At 52.2% G+C, this 24,188-nt stretch overlaps 1 protein-coding gene across 2 annotated transcripts in view; it reads left to right on the top strand.

Annotated features, from left to right (window-relative positions):
• Positions 1-21,510, top strand: part of SLC25A25 (solute carrier family 25 member 25) — a 32,417-nt gene extending 10,907 nt beyond the window's left edge. Inside the window, exons 1-10 of one of the 2 annotated variants that reach the window (XM_060101012.1) lie at positions 10,765-11,054; positions 13,359-13,485; positions 13,578-13,665; positions 14,642-14,753; positions 15,967-16,125; positions 17,742-17,894; positions 18,236-18,343; positions 18,443-18,610; positions 19,176-19,326; positions 19,438-21,510. In XM_060101012.1, the coding sequence (XP_059956995.1) occupies positions 10,896-11,054; positions 13,359-13,485; positions 13,578-13,665; positions 14,642-14,753; positions 15,967-16,125; positions 17,742-17,894; positions 18,236-18,343; positions 18,443-18,610; positions 19,176-19,326; positions 19,438-19,622 (1,410 nt within the window). In that variant the 5' untranslated portion in view covers positions 10,765-10,895 and the 3' untranslated portion in view covers positions 19,623-21,510. Of the gene's footprint in view, positions 1-10,764; positions 11,055-13,358; positions 13,486-13,577; positions 13,666-14,641; positions 14,754-15,966; positions 16,126-17,741; positions 17,895-18,235; positions 18,344-18,442; positions 18,611-19,175; positions 19,327-19,437 lie in introns of those variants that run through there. The other variant, XM_060101011.1, reaches the window with a different exon arrangement.
• Positions 21,511-24,188: the final 2,678 nt, after the last annotated feature.

Raw genomic sequence — 24,188 nt, 5'->3', positions numbered from 1 at the left:
TGTTAAGATTGGACTATAATTGTGGATTTGTCTCCTTTTCCTTGCAGTTCTGTTGGGTTTTGCTTCCAGTATTTTGAAGCTCTGTAATGTGGTCCAAAAACATTTAGGATTGTTATGTCCATTCTTTTACTTTTAACCTACTTGTATCTTTATATTTAAAATGTGTTTCTTATAGACAACGTATAGCTAGATCTTGCTTTTTTTTATCCAACCTGACAATCTCTACCTTTGAATTGAGATGTTTAAACCATTTACATCTATTGTTATTGGTTTGATTGGGTGTAAATCTGCCTTCTCACTGTTTGTTTTCTATGTGCGCCATCTGTTCTGTGTTGCCTTTCTCTTTCTGCCTTCTTTTGGGTCACTTGAATATTATTTATGATTCCATTTTGTCTCTTTTGTTAGCTTACTAGCTATAACTCTCTCTCTGTTTAATGGTAGCTTTCGGAATTATAGTATATACATCTTTAACTTATCACAGCCTACCTCAACTGATATTATACAACTTTATAAATAGTTTAAGAATCTTAAACAGTATGCTTTCATTTCTTTCCTCCCAGCCTTTGTGCAATGGTTCTTATACATTTTTACTTCTACGTATGTTATAAACCCACAATATATTGTTTTATTTTTGCTTTAAACTGTCACTTATCTTTTTTTAAAATAAATTTATTTATTTATGGCTGCGTTGGGTCTTCGTTGCTGCGCGCGGGCTTTCTCTAGTTGCAGCGAGTGGGGGCTACTCTTCATTGTGGTGCACGGGCTTCTCATTGCGGTAGCTTCTCTCGTTGCAGAGCATGGGCTCTAGGCACGTGGGCTTCAGTAGTTGTGGCACGTGGGCTCAGTAGTTGTGGCTCACGGCCTCTAGAGCGCAGGCTCAGTAGTTGTGGCTCATGGGCTTAGTTGCTCCATGGCATGTGGGACCTTCCCAGACCAGGGATCGAACTTAAGTCCCCTGCATTGGCAGGCGGATTCTTAACCACTTCGGGAAGTCCCAACTGTCACTTATCTTTGAAAGAGATTTAAATAATAAGAAAAAGTTCTTTCTGTCTACCCACACAATTACCATTTCTAGTGCTCTTCATTCCTTTCATTCCATTCTTCATCTGGTTATCATTTTTCTTCTATCTGAAGGACTCCTTTAACATTTCTTGTAATGCAGATCTGCTGGTGGTAAATTCTTTCAGCTTTTGTATGTCTGAAAAGTGTTTATTTTGCCTTCCTTTTGGAAGGTATTTTTCTAGGTATAAAATTCTGGATTAACAGTTTCTGATGGAAAGCCCCCTGTCATTCTTGTTTTTGTTCTTCTGTAATGGGTCTTTTTCTTAAGGTGCTTTTAAAATTTTCCTTTTTATCACTGGGTTTCAGAAATTTAATTTGTTTTTTCAGAAATTTAAGTTGTTACAGGCAGGAAGGTGAACTGGTTCCTGTTACTCCATCTTGGCTAGAACCCCCCGAGTTCATAACTCAGTTCCGTGGTACAGAGTAGTCCAATAAATGAAAAGCCAGTAAGCTACTCAATAAGGGATTTATCTCATGTTTGTAGATGGGGGCCTAAAACATCACCATCTCCCCCAACTCACCAGATTTTCAGTGCCTAAAAAAAGATTAATTTTCACTAAAGGATTACTCATTTATATAGGGATTTTTGCTCTGGACTGGCTCTTCTTTAGTATTAAAGCTATTTATTTCTATGAACTCACAATCATTTTCTGTTTATTTAGTTATTTATTTATTCATGGCTGTGTTGGGTCTTTGTTGCTGCGTGTGGGCTTTCTCTAGTTGCTACAAGCAGGGGCTACTCTTCGTTGCAGTGTGCGGGCTTCTCATTGCAGTGGCTTCTCTTGTTGTGGAGCATGGGCTTTAGGCACCCGGGCTTCAGTAGTTGTGGCACACAGGCTCCGTAGTTGTGGCTCACGGGCTCTAGAGTGCAGGCTCAGTAGTTGTGGCACACTAGCTTAGTTGCTCCGTGGCATGTGGGATCTTCCCGGACCAGGGCTTGAACCCATGTCCCCTGCATTGGCAGGTGGATTCTTAACCAACGTGCCACCAGGGAAGACCCTGAACTCACAATCATTTTCTTTTCTTTTTCTTTCTTTCTTTTGTTTCTGCACCACACAGCATGTGGGATCTTGGTTTCCCCACCAGGCATCAAACCCATGCCCCATGCAGTGGAAGCGTGGAGTTTTAACCACTGGATCACCAGGGAAGTCCCTCACAATCATTTTCTAGATAAAATAGCTAATATGTGCTGTTCTAAGAGCTTTGTACATTATTTCATTTAGTCTTTAACCGACTCTGTGAAGTAATGATACGGTTCTGTTACTATCCTCATTTTGCACATGAGGCTATTAAAACACAGAGGGGTAAAGTAACTTGACCAAGATCACACAGCCAGTAAGTGATGGCCAGGATTGAACCTGGGGTCTGGCTCCAAAGACTAGACATTTAATCAACACACAAAACTGCTTCCAGGTAAAGTTGTTCTGTCTATCCAGTGAGAAGGCAACTGATGCGGGTTCCTCAGCTTTCAAACAAGCATGCCATCTTGCTTTCCCTTGTCATGTTTTCTTTTTAAATAACGGTTGTATGTATGCACATATGTGTGCCTGGTCATACATGCTCATGATTTGGTTTCACCAGATATAAGAGGATATTCAATGAAAATAAACCTCCCATCTATCTTTCTTCCTTCAAACCCCCAAGTTACCCCCCACCCCACCCCAAACCGTCTCTTCAATTTTAGTTTGTCTTTCCAGAGAGATTCTTCACGTACACAAGCTTAGAAGTAGATGGCAGCAAACTCTCCCCTTTCTTCTGCGCCTTTTTGCTCTTTTCATCTAACAAGATATTTTCAAGTCATTCCATAACAGTAGGTGTAGAGCTGCCTTACTCTTTTTGACAGCTGCCTAGGGCTCCATTGTGGTTGTGCATTAATTTACGGCCTACTCCCCTTCTAAAGAATTTTACATTGTTTCCAAACCTGTGCTATTGTAAATCAGGCTGCAAAAAATATCCTTCTATTTTATCACACCTATGTATCCCATATATATCACATATGTATGTGTGATTTCCCACATGTGGACATCTATCTGCAGGATAAATCACTAAATTGGAATTGCTGTGTCAGAGCATTTGTGCTTTTGATATGTTGGTAGCTGTGACTAAATTGCTCTCCAGAGAGATTATACTGATTTACACTCTCATAGCAGCGTATGAGGGTATATGTTTCTCCATACTCTCCCCAACACAGGCGATTAAGCTTTTTTCATGCTGTGTTTGTTTTCAAAATAATGGCCGTGAACACCGTATCAAAGGGTTACCTTTGTGAGGGATGACCCGGCACTGCATTTGTCTGCCAGTAAATTAAGAAACAAATGACCAAAGATTAATTCCCTTTTATTCATGATCATTTACTCATTTCAGTCCACAGACTTCGTCTGTGCCTGGTTCTGGGTACTAAGGGTAGAAAGATCTGTGACTTGGTCCCTGTCCCCAGAGCGAGACACAGAGAAGTGGCTATGATATGGTGTGCATTGTGTTACTACACACAGTTGCAGAGAATGGGATAATGGAACAAGGGAAAGTGTTGCTAGATGTCTTAGGAAGTGTTGCCAGGATCTCTTCATTGTGCTACACTTGATGGGGAATGTCATCCCGGAAACAGCTAGGTGGAGAGAAGGAAGTTGGACTCTTGAGGACCAGCCAGCTCAAGGTGGATTCTGCGAGACTGGAAGCTCCTCTGGAGGTGACCGCGGGCACCTCCCTGCAGAACTGCCGGCTGCATGCAGGGAATCGGTCGGCTGTGATTGGAGGGATGTTGCTGGTGGCGATAATGAACTCCGTAGTGTCGGCAGAGGTGATTGGCCGCGCCCTGCTGCAGTGAGAATGCAGGCTGGATGCTCGGGTCCTCACTTGCGTGATGATCATTAGTTGAGCGAGGACAGCGGAATAATTGGGAGCTCGAAGTTGCTTTTGCCTCCGGGAGAGGTCTGTTGGGCTATCGCTTTTTCCTTTTTCCAAAAAGCCAAGCATTTGATCACCGTCCACCTGCAAAAGTGAGTTTTTATTGAAGAAGCTCCAGCTGCTCTCTCGTTGTCAGCGACCCGGCGGGGCTTTCAGAGTGAGCTGCTTCTCAGGCCAGGCACGACAGCAGTGCTAGCAAATTTGAGAAGGCAGGAAACAGCCACTGCATACAGAGCTGCCAGCCTTACAACTCCCCAGGCTAGTCGTCCAAGCAGCTGTGTAGCCAGAGACCCTTGGTATTGTGGTCACGTCCCTCCTCAAAAGTGAACGGTCACCGTCGGCGACGTGGGGAGGAAGCCGTGATGTTGCAGATGCTGTGGCATTTTCTGTCTAGCTTCTTCCCCAGGGCCAGGTGCCAAGGCTCCAGAGAGGGGAGCGGGAATGAAGTCAGAGGCACCCCGGCTCCGGCGCGGGGAGCCCAGATGCCAAGCTTTTTGGGGAAACAGGACGGAAGGGCTGAGGCCACGGAAAAGAGACCCACCATCTTGCTGGTGGTCGGACCCGCAGAGCAGTTTCCAAAGGTAATGGCAATGTCGAGAGGACCTCCTAGGTTAGGGGCTAGCCTAGGATCATTTTCCTGGAAAAAGCTGGAGTGTGGGGGAGGAAGAGAGGACTTATGAATGAATCCGTTTGGTACCGGGGGCCTGGGGAGAAGTGTTAGACAATGAAGAAGCCCAACTCCAATCCAGAATCTCTCTGTGGCCACTGCAAAAGCTTTATTACCCTATTGTGACCACTTCAGTGTGGCCATTTGAAGAAGGAAGGTTGAATGCAATGGAAGATTTACCTTAGGATTTGTCTCTTTGGCCCCAGAAAGCCATTTGAAAGGCAGGGACCAACAATTCACCGTGTCTTAGGTCTTAGCCTGTTTAAACAGCACAGGGAGAACAGAGCTCAGCGGCAACAGAGCAAACCTTCAAAGGTGAACCCGGCTGCCGGGAGCCGGGGAGGACCAGCCTGCCCTGCATCCCAAAGGTCAGACCCTCTGCCTTGGTGGGCAGGGGACCCGTCTTGCCTTTCTTTCTGGAAGAAAGGGAGCGATGAGGCAGAGTGGAGGCTGGAGTCTCAGTGCACGGAGGCCGGCGCTCCTGACGGGTCTGCAGGTCTGCTGAGCGCTGGGGCCTTCCGTCCATTTCGTGCCCTGAGCGTGGGTTATGTCATCTGATCCTCACAAGAACCAGGGTAAGTGGTAGCACCCCCATTTCACAGATGAGGAAACTGAGGTGCAGAAAGGTTAAGTAATTTGCCTGGGATTAAACAGTTAAGAAGGGGTACAGGTGAGATTTCATTTCAGTCTACCTGGAACTTTGCCAGGTACTGCCCTCATCTTCCCTTAAGAAAGCCGTTTTTAATGGGACCAGTCGAGTTCTCAGGATTAGAACAGAAAGGCTATTTGGCTGTGATTTCTCCTGCCTGGGGTAGGAGAACCTTGTTCACCTCCTGAGGCTTGGTTATTTTGAATCTTTTCTCCTTTCTCAGGATAAAAATCAACTGGAAAAAGGAAGGAGAATTTGCCCTGTGTGTGGCACACTGTAGAGTCAAAAAAAGGTTCTGCTGAATTGAACTACTGCATTTAAGAAATGGATGTTCATTTTTCCTTTGCTAAGTGAGAGGGACTTTTGATGCAACAACTTTTGCAGTGGTTTCAGGCTAAGCGTTGAGGAGAATCCTTAGTCTGTGATGGGCTCATCCAGGGCGACATAGGTCTCGGCATCTGTACTGTGCCTGAGATATGACAGGTGTCGCTTTCTACCTTTTGATCATTTTACAGGAGCTCGGAAATGGCCGTGGCGTTATCTATTATGAGGAACTTTTATCTCCAGAACTGCTTGCCTTATGGCCAAGGGCTTAAGGGACTGGCTGGCTCCTTTTAAATTCACCCACTTTTGACTTTAATAATTAACTGCTCCACTTCCCAGACTCACACCGACTGGCAGCTCTTGCCAGCCCTCCCCCTGGGCTGGCCTGGCATCAGGACTGTTCTGAACGGCTTCTTTCCTGGCCTACAGAATCGGGAGCAAGGCAGGCTGAACCTGAGACCCACACCTCTCACTGACACTTCTCCCCAGAAGGGAGATGGATCAGCTGCCTGGGGGTGTGGGGAGCCCCAAGAGGGAGGTGCGTCAGCTGGTTTGGTTTGAAACAAGCAAGAAAGCACATCTGGGCAGTGTGGACCCTTTAAAGGCAGACAAACTAAGAACTGGAAGAGTGTTTCAGCAGCGTGCGTCCTTTTCCAGCACAGCTGCTCTTGAAGGTAGGGGTTGGAGGTTGGGATCGCGGGCCGGTGGGGCCTGGCTCGCCATTTCTCTCCGGCAGACGCTGCCACATCCTCATGGAAACCTCGTAGAGACGTTCACTTTGGTTCTCAGCCTTCTCAGTTTCCCAGTGGCGCTACTTTGTTCGACTCTCATTTCTCTCTTAAATATGTCTGCTGGTGAGTCAGGTTCCGGCAAGCTTTTATTCTCGGAACTGTTCCAGTTTCCCCCTTTATCTTTGTCTTACAGTCGATCTGCAGTTGGAGAAGAAAGCCATTAGTCTGGAGTGGGAGGTGCCCTGAGCGGCATTCAAGCTTTCAAATCCTGAGGGGCCGTCTTCTCAGAAGCTCAGAGAATTTTGCTCATTGTGTGTCTAATTGCCAAGTGCAGGCAGGTTTCATTGGAAACCGGCTCCACTGGGCTGTCATGGCAACCCGATCATCAAATGACACTACGGCTACAGCAGCAAATGAGGCTTGAGGGCCTTACGGGTGGGTGGGGCTAGAATAGCTGGATGCTGGCAATATATTAATATTTTTGGCTTGGTCTGAGTCATTGGCGGGGGCGGGGGCGGGGGCGGGGGGGGGAGGCGGGGCGGTGGAAATACTGTATGAGCTAATGCCACACTCCCAGAGGTACTCTACTTGCCCTGTTCTTACTCATGGTATTCCGGCACTTACGGGGATCTTTGGCATGAAACAGTGGTAGAACAAGGAAAGCTGGTGGGGTGGGGGCATGCGCAGATCTGAGGGTGAGAAGATGCTTGTGAGAGGAACTGCTACTTAGCAGATTAAGGGAAATCGAATGCTACTGAATTCTAAGGCATCTGGAGTGGCTGCCATTGTTTCTGAGTACTAGTTGTTACAGGAATGGACATTGGAAGAAAGGAAACAAAAGTAGATCTGGGTCGCAAAATTAGAACAGGTAAAGATAGCAGAGAAGACGTGTCGATGCCAGGAGTGGGAGAGAGTACTTTACTCAGGCCTCCAGGAGCACCGGGACCTGGTGTGAAACATCAGGAACGGAGCACAAGCCCTGCTTTATGAACTTTTTTTTTGGCCACGCCACGTGGCATGCGGGATCTCAGTTCCCCAGCCAGGGATAGAACCCGTGCCCCCTGCAGCGGAAGCGCGGAGTCCTATCCGCTGGACTGCCAGGGTAGTCCTGAGCCCTGCCATATTCTTCTTCCTTATTTGTATTTCTCACGTATGTGTTCAGAGCTGTAACAGATACATTTTTTTGTGTGGTTTTTTTTTTTTTTTAGCTAAGGCTTACATTACTCCCCCGCATCTGCTGCCTTCCCATGTGAGGTACTGCTCACTGTAATTCTCAGGGTCAGGCTGACAAGTGTTCTTTGGAAGCTGAATTCTAAAATCTCTTTATGGCAGTGTCAGGCTTGGATGCTGTTTTAAGTGGCCATTGTAACAGGAGCCAGGCTCTGGTGAGCCTCCGCCAACTGGCTCTGGGGCCTGGGCAAACCAGGTGGCCTCTCCTGGTCTGTTTCTTCATCTCGGAGATTCAGAGATGACCCCAGGGCCCCTCTGGAGCCCAGTGTCTGTAATTCCAGGGAGAGAGCATTCACCTTGGACACCAGGTGCCTGGAGATTGGCTCAACTGAGAAGTAGAGGTTTCTGTGTGACAACAGAGTTCTGCATGACCTATGCAACTCAGGAAGATGGGTGGTTTAAATAAATAAGCAAACGCCAGTTTATGTTTGTCCAATGAAGACATTCTGTTGGACTCAAACACAGTTGCAAAATAGAAATACGTTGGAGCCCTTAAAGATTAACATTGGGATACAATTAATGTAAGCGTTGTAAAATAGCATCTTGACAAGCACATGCAGGACTTTTCAGAGAACATTTCCTGGTCCTGTGATACCATTGGTCTGTAGAGTAATGAGCTCTGTTATAATCAAGGACATTCCATTCTGTTTATTCTAGAAGATAGTTGCCCTTGTTTGATAATGCTTTAATAATTGTTTCTTATATATTGAATGTTGATTTCACTTTCATTTGGTATTGTTTTCAAATCTCTTCTCAGATTTGTCTTGTAAATACATCATACGACTCAATGGTACCAAAAAAAAAAAACCCTCAGTGGTACAATTATGTTTACCAACATTATTTGAAAAACATAGTTTAGTAGGAAAGGAACATCTCCAATTGAACAACTTATTTATTCAGTCAAAATATTTGCCATTTTGTATTGGAAGGACTGCAGTTGTCATTGAAATGAGACACTTCAACAGATCTGTGTAATTTGTTTTTGTTTCGGAAGCAGTCATGAATAATTTTAAAAAGGAAGATCAGCATTTAAAATTCAGCTCTTTTATTTATAAATGTGACCTTCCTTTAAAATAAAAATAATAATACAGTATCTTTTTGAGTTGAGGTGGACAAAATACCCTGAGGACTCTGTTTGCTGGCACTTGGGAAACCAAACCTAAGGTCTTCATCAAGAGTGGTCATGTTTGTTTTTTGGGGTCTCAGAGGCCTGCCAAGCACGATTCATTCATTCATTCATTCAGAAACTGCTTATGTCAGGCACCTCCGTGATCAAGGCAAGGGCTCATTCCAGACAAGGAGGTACAAAGGCCCTGCCTTCAGGACCCCAGCAGTAGAGATACGATGTACGTAAAAATAGCCCTAAAGCAGAACATTCTGGATTGGGTAGCTTAAGAGACAGCTGAGTATCATGGATTTAGGTGGCGGCTGAGCAGGAATTTGCCTGAATAATCCTGAGCTGCCTCTGGATACCTCCTCGGATCCTCCCTAGTGGATGGATGAAACAGCCCAAGACCTGTTTTTACAGACTCACCATCAGATCTCTTTTAGAAGGGCTGAAATATCATATAAGTTATTAAAATCTGTTTCATAATGATGTATATAAGCATCAACATCTTATTTTCAGAACCTTTTTCAAGTTCTTAACAAAAAGCTTTTTAGTGAATTTAAGAAGTTCCTTTTAGGGCCTCCCTGGTGGCGCAGTGGTTGAGAGTCCGCCTGCCAATGCAGGGGACACGGGTTCGTGCCCCGATCCCGGAGGATCCCACATGCCGCGGAGCGGCTGGGCCCGCGAGCCATGGCCGCGGGGCCTGTGTGTCCGGAGCCTGTGCTCCGCAACGGGAGAGGCCACAGCAGTGAGAGGCCCGCGTACAGCAAAAAAAAAAAAAAAGAAGTTCCTTTTACTTTGGTGGATCCCCAAGTGATATCCATCTGTTTTTAATCCATCCCGGTCGCAAGGTTTCGTCTATATTAGGAAGTGGTGCACTGTAGATGGAACACAGTGAGACGGATTCCTTTTTCATCTCTGTGACGTGGGCTCTTCCTCTGCAGCACGAATCTGACATCTTCCTTGGGAAGGAATGAGGTGGAGGTGGCAGGATGGCCCTTAAATAAAGATCAGATCCTGACTCTTCAAGACCTGAAGTTTCCTCTCTTCCTCACCTAAAAGGGACATTCTAGGGCAGTGTTGCTCACTAGAACTTTCTGTGAGGATGGAAATAATGTGTGGCCATGCGACCAAGGAAATGAATTTTTAGTTTCATTGAATTTTAGTTTATTTAAAATTGAGGACTTCCCTGGCAGTCCAGTGGTTAAGACTCCACGCTTCCAGTTCAGGGGGCACGGGTTCGATCCCTGGTCGGGGAACTAAGATCCCACATGCTGCGTGGCATGGCAAATAAAATAAAACAAAAGTATTGAGCAGCACAGTTGTAGGCCGGAAAGCTCCGGTGCACTGAACTTTAGAGTGTCCTGAATGAATGTGGGCTCTGAAGACCACATCCGTGGATCTTAAGTGAGGCCCAGGCTGACCCCAGATTGGTGCTGCTGAGGAGTGCCCCGGCACAATGACCTGTGGCCTAGAGTGTCCTCTTCCTGCCCCCATCATTTCAGCCTCTCGGTGCTGTGGGGTCCCCAGGCAAAGCCTACAGGAGAGGGGGTGCTCATGTGCAGGGTGGCCTGGGGAAGGTCACTAGAGCCAGCCAGAGCTGTGCCTGGAAGGCCGTGTGGCCCAGGCAGCCGGCTGAGGGGCAGCTCCCCTGCAAGTGAAAGACCCCTCCCCACCCCCCGGGGGCTACTTCCAGGACTACTCCCCCCACCCCCTCCCCGCCACTGACTTCTACCCTCACAGTGCGACGGGGCCATTTCAGGTGAGCATTGATTCATTCTCTACCTCCACTTATTTTTCTGCTGGGAATGATTTACCAAGCAGAGAAACCACTGTACTGTGTGACGCGTTTGGGGACCTTGTGGAAAAACAGGCCAAAGGCTGTTGGTTTGGCGGGATTGGCAGCCAGAGGGTGAAGGTTTCTGGGGCAGATCCCAGGGCAGGACAGAATGCTCTGCCTGTCTCCGAAGGGTTAACCGGGGAGCAGGTGACGTCAGTCCTGATCTTTATCCCTCTGCACTCGGGCCACGCAGGCCTCCTTGCCGGGCTCTGTGCTCATTGGCTGTGGGCTGGAGGTACAGTGAGCAGACTTTTTTCAATTAAGTGAAAGGACAGGGTGGAGGCAGCCAATGACGGCGGCGTCTCAGCATACCTTGTGCAAGTGTGCTGGGCCGGGCAGCATTCTCCAGCCTCCACGCCACCCGAAACAGCTCCACCAGCATGCTCTGCCTGTGCCTGTACGTGCCCCTCATCGGGGAGGCCCAGACCGAGTTCCAGTACTTCGAGTCCAAGGGGCTTCCCGCCGAGCTGAAGTCCATCTTCAAACTCAGTGTCTTTATCCCTTCCCAGGAGTTCTCCACCTACCGCCAGTGGAAGCAGGTCTGTACCGCGGAAGGCAGCGGGTGTTTCATCAGTGTTGGTTGAGTGAATGGATGAGCTGGTAGAGGGTCCGCATACCTCAAAGGTCCCCACCATTTCTAAGCGTGCCAGTTTTTTCCCCAGCTGTCGTGTAACTATAGGTGGCTAAAGGGCTACGTACGTCACGGGAGTGACTGGCTCTCATGTGACTTCCAAGGAAGGCTGGAATTATAGGGAAGGCACTTGTGGGAGATGGAAAGGAATTTTCTTGCGGAGGGCGGGGCTCTAAGCAGTGCAGGGCCAGGAAGTGGGGGCACAGTCTAGCTGCTTTCTCTGAGCTGGGGGACAGGAGGGGAGGGGAGTGGCCCCTCACTGGAGGCCCAGGAGTTGGAACCGTGGCTGCGGAGGCTGTGCCCTGGGTGAAACAAACCCACAGGCAGGGGTGAGGGGACCTTCCTAGGCATCCCTTTGGAGCAAGAGGCAGCAGAAGTCATTACTATTTTAAATATGGGGAAACGGCTAGAGTCTGAGGGCGTCGCCCGCCTCCTAAAGGGACACCCCAACTTCTCCGTTAATCAGATCCTGTGCTGTCCCCCGGTGCTCACGATGGCAGTGAAGGTCAGGGTATGCAGGGGGTGGTGATTTGCATATCCTAGGAAGGAGACCGGACTGAGGTAGAAGCAACGACTTAGAATAGTTTGAAATCAGCTGCATGCGCATGTCCTTGAGTTGCCTGTATCACGGGCACCCACCCAACAAGGCACATGGAGCTCGTTGGTGCCAGAGCAATCCAGATACCAACGAGCTTCGTGCCCGGTGTTCGCCTCCTCTCTAAATGACATGCAGATTCGACTTCCGCTCCTCTCATAAATCTAGGGTGCTAACCTATATGTAATCTGTATTTTGGTGGAGAGCACAAATGTCTGCAGGAAGTTAACATAACTCCAGACAGCCGATAGAACGCGCGCCAGCCTCTGTCTCACATTCCAGCCACACTCTCCCTGCGTTGTTCTTTGGATCATGTTAGGTGACACAGTATCTGGAGAGGACCAGCTAGCCAATGGCCCATCAATTTCCAAACCCGCTGGCTCAGAAGACTTTGAAACCCACATTGGTTTGTGGATAGTGACTGTATTTCTTGTTGAGAGAATTGGGCAACACAGACTATAACCATTTTCCTTAGGAGATTTATGGTCCTAGTTTTGGGGTGTTGCTGGGTTGGAGTGACTCATGCATGTTCCCCACCTTCTTGAGATTAACCTTTAGAATGGCAGCAGACTCTATAGAGAGGTGGCTCTGGAGTCCATCAGGCCTGGCTTGAATCCTGCCCACCACTTCCCTAGCTGTGTGACCTTGGATAAATTACTAAACCTCTGTGACCTTCTGTTTCCTTCTCTGGAAAATGGGGGAAATGATAGTACCCACCTCCTAGGCCTGTTTGTGAGGATTCAGCGGGTTACTAGAGGTAAAGCATTTAGCAGGACCCCGGGCACAAACCAAGTGCTTGTGCTTTTGTGGAAAAGTTCCAGTTGCTGAGCATCCAAAACAGACTGCAGCTGCTGAACAGAGCCCATCTCTAAGGACAGGCGCAGATTTTTGGAACCTCACTGCCAAGGAAAGGGTCTCTTAAAGCTTCCTTGGGTCACTGAACTATTCCTAGGTGGAGATGCCCTGCTTTTCAGTGCCTGGTTAAGGGAGCTGAGGTTGGTTATAGCATCTGGCTCCCCTGAGATCAGAGACAGGCAGCGCCATCAAGCACAGGCCCCAGAACAGTTCCCACTGCTCTTACCACTTCTCCATCCTCCAGAGTTCTCTCTGGCAGTATTTCTGCCAAGCAGGCATTGGCAGGGGCCAGCTCTGCCCTGTACCTTTACCCTGGTCGCCCCCAATTGTTCTTGGGCCAGTGACGCTTTTAGGGATAAAAAGAGCAAGCTGCAGAGTTTCTGATGGAATCTGGAGCTCCAGGGCCACCCCACATTTGGGCAGAGAGCATGTGGGGCTGAGGCCTGGCACCAGGGACAGTGCTGCAGGGGAGCCGGGCAGCTGGCCTGGTGGAAGTCCAAGCCCACTGCTGCCGGCCTCTGTCAGAAGGGCTCCTCGTGCGGGCTCTTTTTCCTCTTTGCTCATGAGGGAAACACGGCGGGCTCTTGGCTGGGTTCTGGCCGGCCCTAGGGGATCCAGGTGGTGGCCCTGGGAGTGGAGGAGGGGAAGTGTCTCGGGTCATGGGGTCAACCTCTGTTCACGGTTGAGCAGTTGTTTCCTGGGAACGGGACACCATGAGGGACAGGAAAAGCTGAAGGACAAAACCTTACTTTTGTTTTATAGAAAATTGTACAAGCTGGCGACAAAGACCTCGATGGGCAGCTAGACTTTGAAGAGTTTGTCCATTATCTCCAAGATCATGAGAAGAAACTGAGGCTGGTATTCAAGAGTTTGGACAAGAAGAATGATGGTGAGCATTGCCCCTGGGGGCCAGCGGCGGACCCAGCGGTCCTGGGCCTCTCCGCAGGGCTGGCTCCCGGCTCACGGCCTTTGTTGTTCCAGGACGGATCGACGCGCAGGAGATCATGCAGTCCCTGCGGGACCTGGGAGTCAAGATATCTGAACAGCAGGCGGAAAAAATCCTCAAGAGGTGAGTGCGTAGCCAGCCCCTGCATTTGGTTTAACAAAAGTGTGACGAAAGAAAGTTTCTTGGACTCACTCCCTCGTGCCGTTCACTGTATTGACCCTGTTTCCGCAAACTTTGGCTTCTGGTGGTTGGAAGGGATGAATAAGTAACCCCTCCCAGAGAGCAGCCGCTCCCCGGGTTCCTGGTCAGCTCCGGTGGTAGAATCACAGATCACCTGGCAGAGTGCCTGAGCGCCAGCCACCTGCTAAGAGAGAAGACTAGTGGGGGATTTCAGTAGGTGAAAGGCCAGCAAGGAACACCCTTCTCTGCCCGGTCGTGTAAGGGCAGGGCTCACGTGGCCGCCCTCCACTGTGGGGAACTTCCTCTTGACACAGCGCTCAGATGTGCTGCCCCAAAAGGCATCCCACAGGCCAGGGGTGGTCCTGGGGACTGGCATCGTTGCTATGCTGGGAACTCACACAGAACAGCCCCAGAGCCACTTCCTGTCCTCCCGAGCCTCCCCAAGTCCCAGGGGCCCAAAGCCGGCTGGTCAGGGACGGCAGCCTCTGGCCCTTGCTCCCCTCCACGTGGAGGGTGTGTCCTCGTGCTGTGTCGTGGCATGTGCTTGCGTCACTAACCTCCGCTCAGAGCACTTATTTGTGTTGTTTCTCCTCTCTCCTCTGCATCTTTGTCTGTCTGTCAGAATACGAACGGGCCACTTCTGGGGCCCTGTCACCTAGTAAGTATCCGTGTCACTCTCGGGACCGCCTCCCTCCTTGACCTCTGTGCCCGATCAGAACGAGGTTCTCGTGGGCCATTAAATCCCGTTTTTGTGCCAGGTGGGATGTGGAGCCACCTGGCCTTTTCTCCTCCGGGGCAGAGGCACCTTCTGTGGTTTCCTGGTGGCCACGCGCCTGCCCTCGGCTCCCCTAGAGGTGGGAAGTGCGGCTGACAGATGAGGCCTGTTTACAGCTGGGCGACCCACGTGTTTGTCTTGCAGCATGGACAAGAATGGCACGATGACCATCGACTGGAACGAGTGGCGAGACTATCACCTCCTGCATCCCGTGGAAAACATCCCTGAGATCATCCTGTACTGGAAGCATTCCACGGTGAGCCCCGTGCTCCCGGGGCCGGAAGGTGGCTTCTCCCTCGTCCGTTCATAGGGTCCCCTTCGCCCAGCATTAGCCCCCATCCTGGTGAGGGTTCCCAGCCCACCTCCCCTTCAGTGGCAGGGCTGTCTACTTCTCTGCCAGCCCTCCACATGCTCCCTCCATCTCCCTCATGCCGGCCAACCTGAACGGCCCGCCCATGCCCCGAACACGGGGCTCCCTCTGCTAGAAACCATGCCCTCCTGTCCCCATGTGCTGCCTGTTCTTCAAGGTCCACTGTAAGCACCCTCTCCCTGAGCCTCCTTGTTCTCCCAAAGCCTCCTGAGGGCGGCTCTGTAGAGATCCAGTAGCAGAGCTGTTCAGTTTCTCCCCCCGGCCACCCCAGTTTTTGTGTCATTTCTCTCTATGGGCAGAGAATACCTCCCCACTGCTCTTCCACCCCCGGTCAGAAACACACAGGGCCCTGCACCCCCACTGGTAGTGGCCCCATTGACCCCCTGCCCGCCAGCCCCCTTCATGCACGAGCATCCCCTTCTGCTGGTCCTGGCTGAGTATCCCCTGGTGGCAGTCTTATCCATCCCGGACCGTCGACCCCAGAAGAGGAGGCCACAGGTGCTCCTCCTCCTCAGTCTCCCGAGGTGCCCTCGGGACGCCTGGCATCTTCGTTGGGTGACATTAGGTGGACGCTCCGTGGGTAGGAGCCGCTGCCCCGTGGGTCTGGCCTGCAGCCCCGGGGTTGGAGCGGAGCTGGCTCCGCCTGCCGAGCCGGGAGGCCGCCTGGGGGAGAGGGCGCTACACCGGCAGCACAGCCCTCTCGTGTTTGCAGATATCTTGCATAATGTTTTGCCAACGTGATCCGGTTGCACATCGGGTTTCAGAAGAATTTTTATCCCTGACTTGATCCTTCCAGTACAGCCAACCTGGTGATCCTCAGCTGAAGTGCCTTTGTAAGCTGTTCTTGCAGGAGCCCCTGGCAGTGTCCCAAAGGGCTGTCCGCGTGGTTTTCTACCTGCGTTCTTCCAGCTGCGCTCTCAGTTCTAACCTGGGCCTCTCCAAGGCCACAGACAGCTCAGAGCTTTGCTGCCTCCACATGGCGAAGGGGTAGGGGGGTCCATTCTAGGCGGCAGAAGGCTGTGGACCTCGCTGTCTGCCGGCAGTTCTGCCACAGGCGTCGGGAGCCTGCTAGATTTATCGTTGTTGGTCTTCCTCACAGATCTTTGACGTGGGTGAGAATCTGACGGTCCCCGACGAGTTCACGGTGGAGGAGAGGCAGACGGGGATGTGGTGGAGACATCTGGTGGCTGGCGGTGGGGCGGGGGCCGTATCAAGAACCTGCACGGCCCCCCTGGACAGACTCAAGGTGCTCATGCAGGTACGCAGGAAAACAGGCCCCAAGCTACCTGGTTTCCACCTTGGGTTTCTTTGGTGGGTTGGTTTCCCCTCCCTTATCTGGGGCCCTGCTTTGGGCTTACACTTTTCTAACCCAGTAAATCAGATTGGAATTATTGCTCAGACAAGGGTGACATTAGATCTTGGCCTAGGTGGCCTTTTGCACATTAGATCCTGGCCTAGGTGGCCTGATCTAATTTTATCTGAGGCCCTTAAGCCAGGAGTCACATTACAGGGCCATCCTGGGGGCAGATGACCCCAGTGAGAACTGGGGTGTGGCAGGAACCTATTTCCTTAGGCGCATCTCCCGTAGGCCACCACGTGGCGGGTAGTGTGAGCAGATCCTCACCTGGCCTGGACACCATTCCCTTGGCTGGGCACCCAGCTCCACGTCCACAGGGCAGGTTCAGCTCATGCTGATCCCAAGTCAGGAGCAAGGTTGTGAAATCGAGCTGCCAGAGGACACACCAGTGTCTTTTGAACAGTGGCCAGTCACCCCCTTGTCCCCTGACCTGCGTTCTGGCACTTTTTGTGCCAGGAACCCTGCTCGGAAAAGGTGTCATTCTTTCCTTACCCCCTCTGCGCCTCCTGGGCCTGCCTTGGTTTGAGGTCTATGGATGGAAGAATGAGAACTCCCTTCTGGTGCTGAATCAGGGAGGCCAGTGGTTCGGGGAGACGAGCTCTGGGCCTGGGACCCGACCCGGGGTCCCACCGTCCCAGCTGGGTGACCTCAGGCGAGTCACTTCACCCCCAGGACTTCTATTCCTCTGGAAACTAAGGGGTTCGAACAAATTGCCTCATCAGTTTGTTTTTCTTAGCCGAATCCTCAGGAATGCTGTAGAGATTAAAAGCTGTCCTTGGGTGAAATGACAAAACGCCAGGGATGTGCTTTAAATTAATGGGGGTGGGGGAGGGGAGCAGGGGGAGGGGGTCATCAGTTGGCTGGTTTGATGATGGTTGAAGCTCATTATGGGTTCATGGAAGCTCATTATGTAATCCTCTATACTTTTATATATGTTTGAAAATTTTCCATAATAAAAAGCTCAATTTTTTTTTTTTTTAATTTATTTTTTGGCTGCATTGGGTCTTCGTTGCTACACGCGGGCTTTCTCTAGTTGCAGTGAGCAGGGGCTACTCTTCGTTGTGGTGCGCGGGCTTCTCATTGCGGTGGCCTCTCTTGTTGCGGAGCCTGTGTTCTAGGCGCGCGGGCTTCAGTAGTTGTAGCACGCAGGCTCAGTAGTTGTGGCTCACGGGCTTAGTTGCTCCGCGGCATGTGGGATCTTCCCGGACCAGGGCTGGAACCCATGTCCCCTGCCTTGGCAGGCAGATTCTTAACCACTGTGCCACCAGGGAAGTCCAAAAAGCTCAACTTTTTAAAAAGTAGTCCTCGTGGAGGTGTTTAGCATGGGGTTGGCACCAGCAGGTGCACAGCAGAATCTAGTGGGACCTAGAGCAGCCACATTAGACTCTCAGGGTACCGAGCTGGCCTCAGAGTACCACGAGGGCGGAGCCTGCCTGCCGACCTCGATCTTGGCTCTTTGTCAGGCAACGGTGGCCCTGTGGCTGCTGAGCTCCTGACCGCTTGTCCTTCCCCCCCAGGTCCATGCCTCCCGCAGCAACAACATGTGCATCGTGGGTGGCTTCACCCAGATGATTCGAGAAGGAGGGGCCAAATCTCTCTGGCGCGGCAATGGCATCAATGTCCTCAAAATTGCCCCCGAGTCGGCCATCAAGTTCATGGCCTATGAACAGGTGAGGACCCAGCTCCCCAAGGAGAGTCACCCATCAGCAGCTGCTTCCTGAGCTTCCTCTGGAATGAGGTCCTTGCCCTGTTGATTCCCTGGAACCTGGAACCAGTCCTTGTACCTGAGGGACAGCAGGGCCAGGTTGGGGGGTGGGAAGGCCTGAGCCTGACCCCAGCTCTGCCACCAACCAGTTCCACTGGGGGCCAGTTCCTTCCATTTCTGGGCAGCATCAAAAGTGCCAGGGACAGCAGGTCTTGGCTAAAGCTGACAGGCTCCGGGAGGAAGGGCGGGGCAGGAGCAGGTATGCTGGTCTCTGGAGGGTATCAGTCTGTTTGCTCCCTGTTCCAGATCAAGCGTCTCATTGGGAGTGACCAGGAGACTCTGAGGATTCACGAGAGGCTTGTGGCAGGGTCCTTGGCCGGGGCCATTGCCCAGAGCAGCATCTACCCGATGGAGGTGAGGGCCACATTGGTCCTGGGGCGGGCAGTGCGCGTGGAGGTGAGGGTGCGGAGTGGGCTGGGCTCACACTTCCGTCACTTCCGTTGGGCTCTGCAGGTCCTGAAGACCCGGATGGCCCTGCGCAAAACAGGCCAGTACTCAGGCATGCTGGACTGCGCCAGGAAGATCCTGGCCAGAGAGGGCATGGCCGCCTTCTACAAAGGCTATATTCCCAACATGCTGGGGATCATCCCCTACGCTGGGATAGACCTGGCCGTCTACGAGGTGAGGCCCTAGAGGACTGACTCAGGCCCCTTGAGCAGCAGGAGAGATTCAGAAACCCCCTCCTGGCCATGTGTCACCCCTCCGCCCCGCTTTGTCTCCTTCCAGACTCATCTGTTCATTGCAGGGGTGTCCTGTCACACTGCCTGCCCCTGGCAGCCCCCAGGTTCTGTACCCCCAGGGGCTTGGCAGGCAGATCTACCGAGCACGATGCCCTGGGGGCTCCCTGGGCCCCCAGCAGACTCTGGAGCACAGGAGTCCGGCTCTCGGGGGAGGGAAGGGAGGGGCTGCCCCTGCGGCATCCCTGCTCCCCATCCTATCCAGAAATCCCCAGTGACAGCAGAAACAAAGGTCAGGCAGGCCGGGAGCCCAGCCAGCCCCAGGCCGGCCCAGGCCAAGTGAATCAGGTTACAGTGGCCTCGCGGATCCCATGTGATGGGGCAACGCCTCCTGTGTGGATCCGATAACTGTCCCCTCAGCCCCCCCAGTCTCTCACTGCCTCACAAGCCCTTCCTTCCTGGGGCCTGCAGGCCCTTTGGCTCATCCCCGCCCCCCTCTGCCCTTTCAGACACTCAAGAATGCCTGGCTGCAGCGCTATGCAGTGAACAGCGCAGACCCCGGCGTGTTTGTGCTCCTGGCCTGTGGCACCATGTCCAGCACCTGTGGCCAGCTGGCCAGCTACCCACTGGCCCTGGTCAGGACCCGGATGCAGGCCCAAGGTAAGGCTGGTCTTAGGCCAGTCAGTCCCCAGGGGCCCGTCTCCCCGGGCAGGTTGGGATGTAGGGAGGAGCCGGCGAAAGGCCCCTGACAGGCGACCTCGCTCCCTGCAGCCTCCATTGAGGGCGCCCCGGAGGTGACCATGAGCAGCCTCTTCAAACAGATCCTGCGGACCGAGGGGGCCTTCGGCCTGTACCGGGGGCTGGCCCCCAACTTCATGAAGGTGATTCCGGCTGTGAGCATCAGCTACGTGGTGTACGAGAACCTAAAGATCACCCTGGGCGTGCAGTCGCGGTGACGGGAGGGAGGCCATCCCGCCCGCGGACTCGCTGATCCTGGGCCCGCAGCGCCGGGATGTGTAGCCATCTCATTCTGTGAATGTGCCAACACTAAGCTGACTTAAGCCAAGCTGTGAAAACCCTGGGATGCACCTGCAGGGGTGGGGGCAGAGCTGGCAGGCCCGCTGGGTCTGTCCTGCTGACCCTGGCTGACCCTCGTGTCCATTCCAGGGGAGACCTGTGGGTGTTCCTCAGGGTCCAAGGCTCAGCAGGACACAGGCTCGCGTGCGTGGGGACAGGACATTTCCCGTGCTGCCTGCCGCATAGCTGGGCTGGGAGGCTGGCTTAGTTCTTCCATCGCGTCCTCGCAGCCAGACCATTGGCGCGGGGGGCCTTCAGGCCTGCTGAGCGTCCTCCCCGGGCCCACCTTGCTTCCTTCCTTGCTGCTGTTTTAAATGGTAGGAGGAGGGCCCGCAGCCCACTCCCCCCGCCACGCTGCTCCTCTCCGCGCAGTCCATGGGGAAGGGTGGTTCTACCTGACCTAAGCCCGACTTCCCAACCGGCAGCGCAGCCACTGGCAGGGAAGAGGGAGGAGTCTGGCTTCTGAGCTGCCCCGCAGACGGGTACCTGGATGCCCGTGTGCATGACGAGGGCAAGGCTGCCTGGCGTCCTGGCGCGTGGCTTCATGGGTCCTGGGACCCAGAGGGCCTCTGCTCCCTGCTGCTGGGGGGCTCATGGGGCTCTGAGCGGGCCCCAGCCTCTGGCAGGACTGACACCGGCTCAGAACTAACTCCCTCTCCCTTCCCGCTGGCATGAGGGCAGTGGGCGTTGTGTTGAAGCAGGAAGGGCAGTTTCTGCCCCGAGTCTGCACGCCCTGGTGAGAGGAGGAAAAGGTGTTCAAGGCCTTAATTATGTATTGTTGCAAAAAGGGTTTTTGTTCAGAAAGACAAGCTGGACAAATGTACAAGTTCTGCTCTTCCAGGGGGAAGACAAAGAGAGCCAATGGCTTGGCTGACCGCGTTAAAGTCTGTTTCTGACGCCCCGGGGATTCGTGTCCAATCCCAACTGGGGCAAAGTGGGACCAGCCTCACATTCCACTGATGCAACGTACCACACTGCTTGGAGCCTATTTATTTTGTATTTATTTGAACAGAGTTATGTCCTACTATTTTTATAGATGTGTTTAATTAATAGCCTGTCATTTTCAAGTTCCTTTTTTATTCATATTTATGTTCCTGGTTGACCGCACCTTCCCAACACCTGTGAGGTGGGGTGGGAAGGGGAAGGAGGGGGCCGTGGGAGTGACCCTTGTCGCTGCTGCACCATGTCTGTCCAAAGAAATTCCTTCCGGAACTGGTGACAGAAGAAAGGCAAGAAGGCAGAAGGGCCCTGATCACGGAGAGACGGTCCTTTGGCAGGTCAGGGCGGGGCCAGCACCTAGGAAGCCTTAGGATCTGAGGGTTTGATCAGGGGCCAGGAAGAGTGGGGGAAGTCTCAACCCTGTTCAAGATGGAAGTCCAAATCATTTCTTGGACTGGGAGGGATTTCTTTATTCACCCTTTTTGAAAGACAAGGCAGTGAGGTGCCTATCACTGTGAGTTTGGGGTGGGGGCCAGAGGAGAGGGCGGCCGGCTCCCCACCCATACCTGTGAAGCGGGCTCCCTCTGTCCTGGGCCCCCCGCTACCCCTGCTCAGTAATGCTGGTCAGCGTGCAACTGCACAGCCACACTTCCATTCACCGGAACGGCCTGATGAGGACAATTTAAATAGGATGCAAAGATCAATGCAAGATTTATTGTTATATATAAATAGAGTTATAACTGGAATTGGTGACAAAGCAAATTAAGAAAGAATTGGAAGTTGTCATTTAAAACAGCCTTCTAATAAAGTTTCAGAGCTGATGATGGAGCCATGGTTTTCCTGACTTGGGCTTGCGTGGCATGGGGCTGTTTACATGTTAGAATACAAATCCCTTTTTCTCGTGAGAGAACATGAGAAAGCTACCCCTCAGAGTAGCTACCCGCTTTGGGCTTCTGGAGGCACCCCCTCTTTAGAATGGATGTTCATTGGATTTGGGGTGCTCTGACAGGTCTCCAGCGCCCCAGGAGATAGTGAGTCTGGTCCTTCCTCAGCCCTCACCTGATTCAGCCCATGTCGAGCAGAGCTGATCCCTGTCTCCTGCTTGAAGCACCTCCAGACACCACTGTGCCTCTCTTCAGTTCACTGGCTGCCCCTCCCCAGCCTCAGATTTGGTTCCTGCCCATCCTTCTGACTTAGAGATGCTGGAGGGCCCCCCTGGACATTCTTCATTCGCTTTCTGGGAAAAGGGAATGTGTCTGCAGTTGTACCTCTAGCACCTAAGGCAGTGCCCAGTGCACAGAGTGCTCAATGAAATGTTCATTAAGTAACTAACTCGACACCCCAGTCCCCATCCCCCCACTGACAGCCCTTGGTAACACTAGCTGGTGGGGGACTGTATGAAGCAGCCTGGGGAACGTGCCAGGGGGCCCTGGCATTCAGAGGCTGTAGGGAGACACAGAAGTGTGCCCTTGCGTGAAACGCATATACCACTTGTGCTGGGTTGAACAGTGTCTCCCCAAAATTCTTGTCCACTGGGAAGCTCAGATGTTGCTCGATTTGGAAGTAGGGTTTTTGCAGATGTAATCAAGTCAAGATGGGGTCATCCTGGGTGAGGCTGGGCCCAAGTCCAATGACTGGCGTCTATAAAAGAGGGAAATCTGGACAGGCAAGAGAGCACCACGCAGGGAGAAGGCCACGTGAGGACAGAGGCAGAGGTTGGAGTGATGCATCGACATGTCAAAAAATGCCAAGGATTGGGACTTCCCTGGTGGTCCAGCGGTTAAGACTCCATGCTTCCACTGCAGTGGGTGCGGGTTCGAGCCCTGGTCGGGGAACTAAGATCCCGCAAGCCTCGGGTGCGGCCAAAAAAAAAAAAAAGGATTGCAGGCAGCCACCTGAAGCGAGGGGAGAGGCAGGAACCATTTCTCCCTCAGACCCTCCAGAAGGAACCAACCCTGCTGGCACCTGGATTTCTGGCTTGTGGCCTCCTGAACCGTGAGACAATTCATTTCTATGGTTTTCGGCTATCCAAGCTCATGGTGATTTGTTACGGCAGCCGTAGGAAACTAATATGCCACTTGCGTCAGCCTGTTACCAGGGTAACGGGCATAAACCATTTCCCAACCATTGGTTGGGTCTTGTCAAGTTGGTCGTCCCCCATGCCGCCCCCGTCCTGGCTTCTCCTTGGGACGGTGGCCGGGTCCCAGGTTCCCAGGTCCTCAGTTCCTTCCAGCTGGGAGTGGGGCTTCTCCAGCACAGAAGTTAATTTGGGGAGGTGCTTTGAGGTGGGTGACACTTGATGTGTCACCAAGCCAACCTCCCTCCTTTGTTCCTTCATCCCTCCTTCCAGTCTTTAATTGAATGTCACTTTCTTACAGAGGCTGTCGCTGGCCATCCTATTTCCAATGGCAGTCCTGTTCCACCCCGTTTGTTTTTCTCCCTTGCACTTCTCCCCGCTAACTAGAGGGTGGGTGTACTTGCTGGCTTTCTCACTGCTGTTCCCAGTAGGTGCCCGGCACCCACTACATGCTTAATGAATAGTTAACTAATCAGATAAAACCCATCCAAATGTTCTATGGTGTGGGAAGCAGAATTATACCCCCTCCCAAAGACAGCCACGTCCTAATCCCCACCACCTGTGAATTAGGTGGCATGGCAAAGGCTAATTAAGGTCACAGATGGAATTAAGGTTGCGAATCAGCTGACCGTAAAATAGGGAGAGTAGCCTGGATTATCCAGGGGGCCAATGTAGTCACAAGATCCTTCCATGTGGGAGACAGAGGCAGGGAGAGAGGCGGGGAGACAAGCGAGGACTCAGCCCGAGGTCGCTGGCTTTGAAGATGGAGGAAGGAGCCCCGAGTCAAGGAATGCTGCGGCCTCTAGAAACTGGAAAAGGCAAGGACCAAGTCCTGGAGAGCCTGCGGAAGGAATGCTCTCCTGCTGACAACCCTGATTTTTGCCCAGCGAGACGCATTTCAGACCTCCGTCCTACCTCCAGATGAGCCTGGGAGGGCTGCTGGAAAGTTGAAATGAGACAGGAAACGGAAATGGCGGGTCCTTAATAGAGAGTTTTATCTCGCAGCTCCCCTGCCCCATCCTGGATTCCAAACTCACAGAGTGATTTCCCCTAAATGCTTTTCATTCCAGTCCCCCCTCCCTCCTTCCCCGGGTGAGGAGGCCTGGGATCCGGCATGGGATGGGGGTGGGGGCAGCTCTCACCATGGGATCTGGCCCATCCTCTTCGTGCTTCCTTTCTGAAGCCAGACCTCATCTCTTAGTCATGGGAGCGCCATCGCTGAGTGCCAGCTGGGACTCTGCACACACAGGGCGCAAGTGCTCCTGCCGCCATGTCCCCATTTTACAGAGGCAGAAACTAAGACTCCAGGAGGGGAAGGGACTTGCCCAGGGCCTCACTGTGAGCAGGTGACGCGGCCTCGAAGGCAGGTCAGAGGACCCCACTCGTGCTGCATGCTTGGGGGTGAAGATGCCATGGGCTCTGCTGGGGC

The sequence above is a fragment of the Mesoplodon densirostris genome, chromosome 6 (assembly GCF_025265405.1).
Source record: "Mesoplodon densirostris isolate mMesDen1 chromosome 6, mMesDen1 primary haplotype, whole genome shotgun sequence".
NCBI classification, from domain to species: Eukaryota; Metazoa; Chordata; class Mammalia; order Artiodactyla; family Ziphiidae; genus Mesoplodon; species Mesoplodon densirostris.
This window is presented reverse-complemented; position numbering and strand designations above follow the sequence as displayed.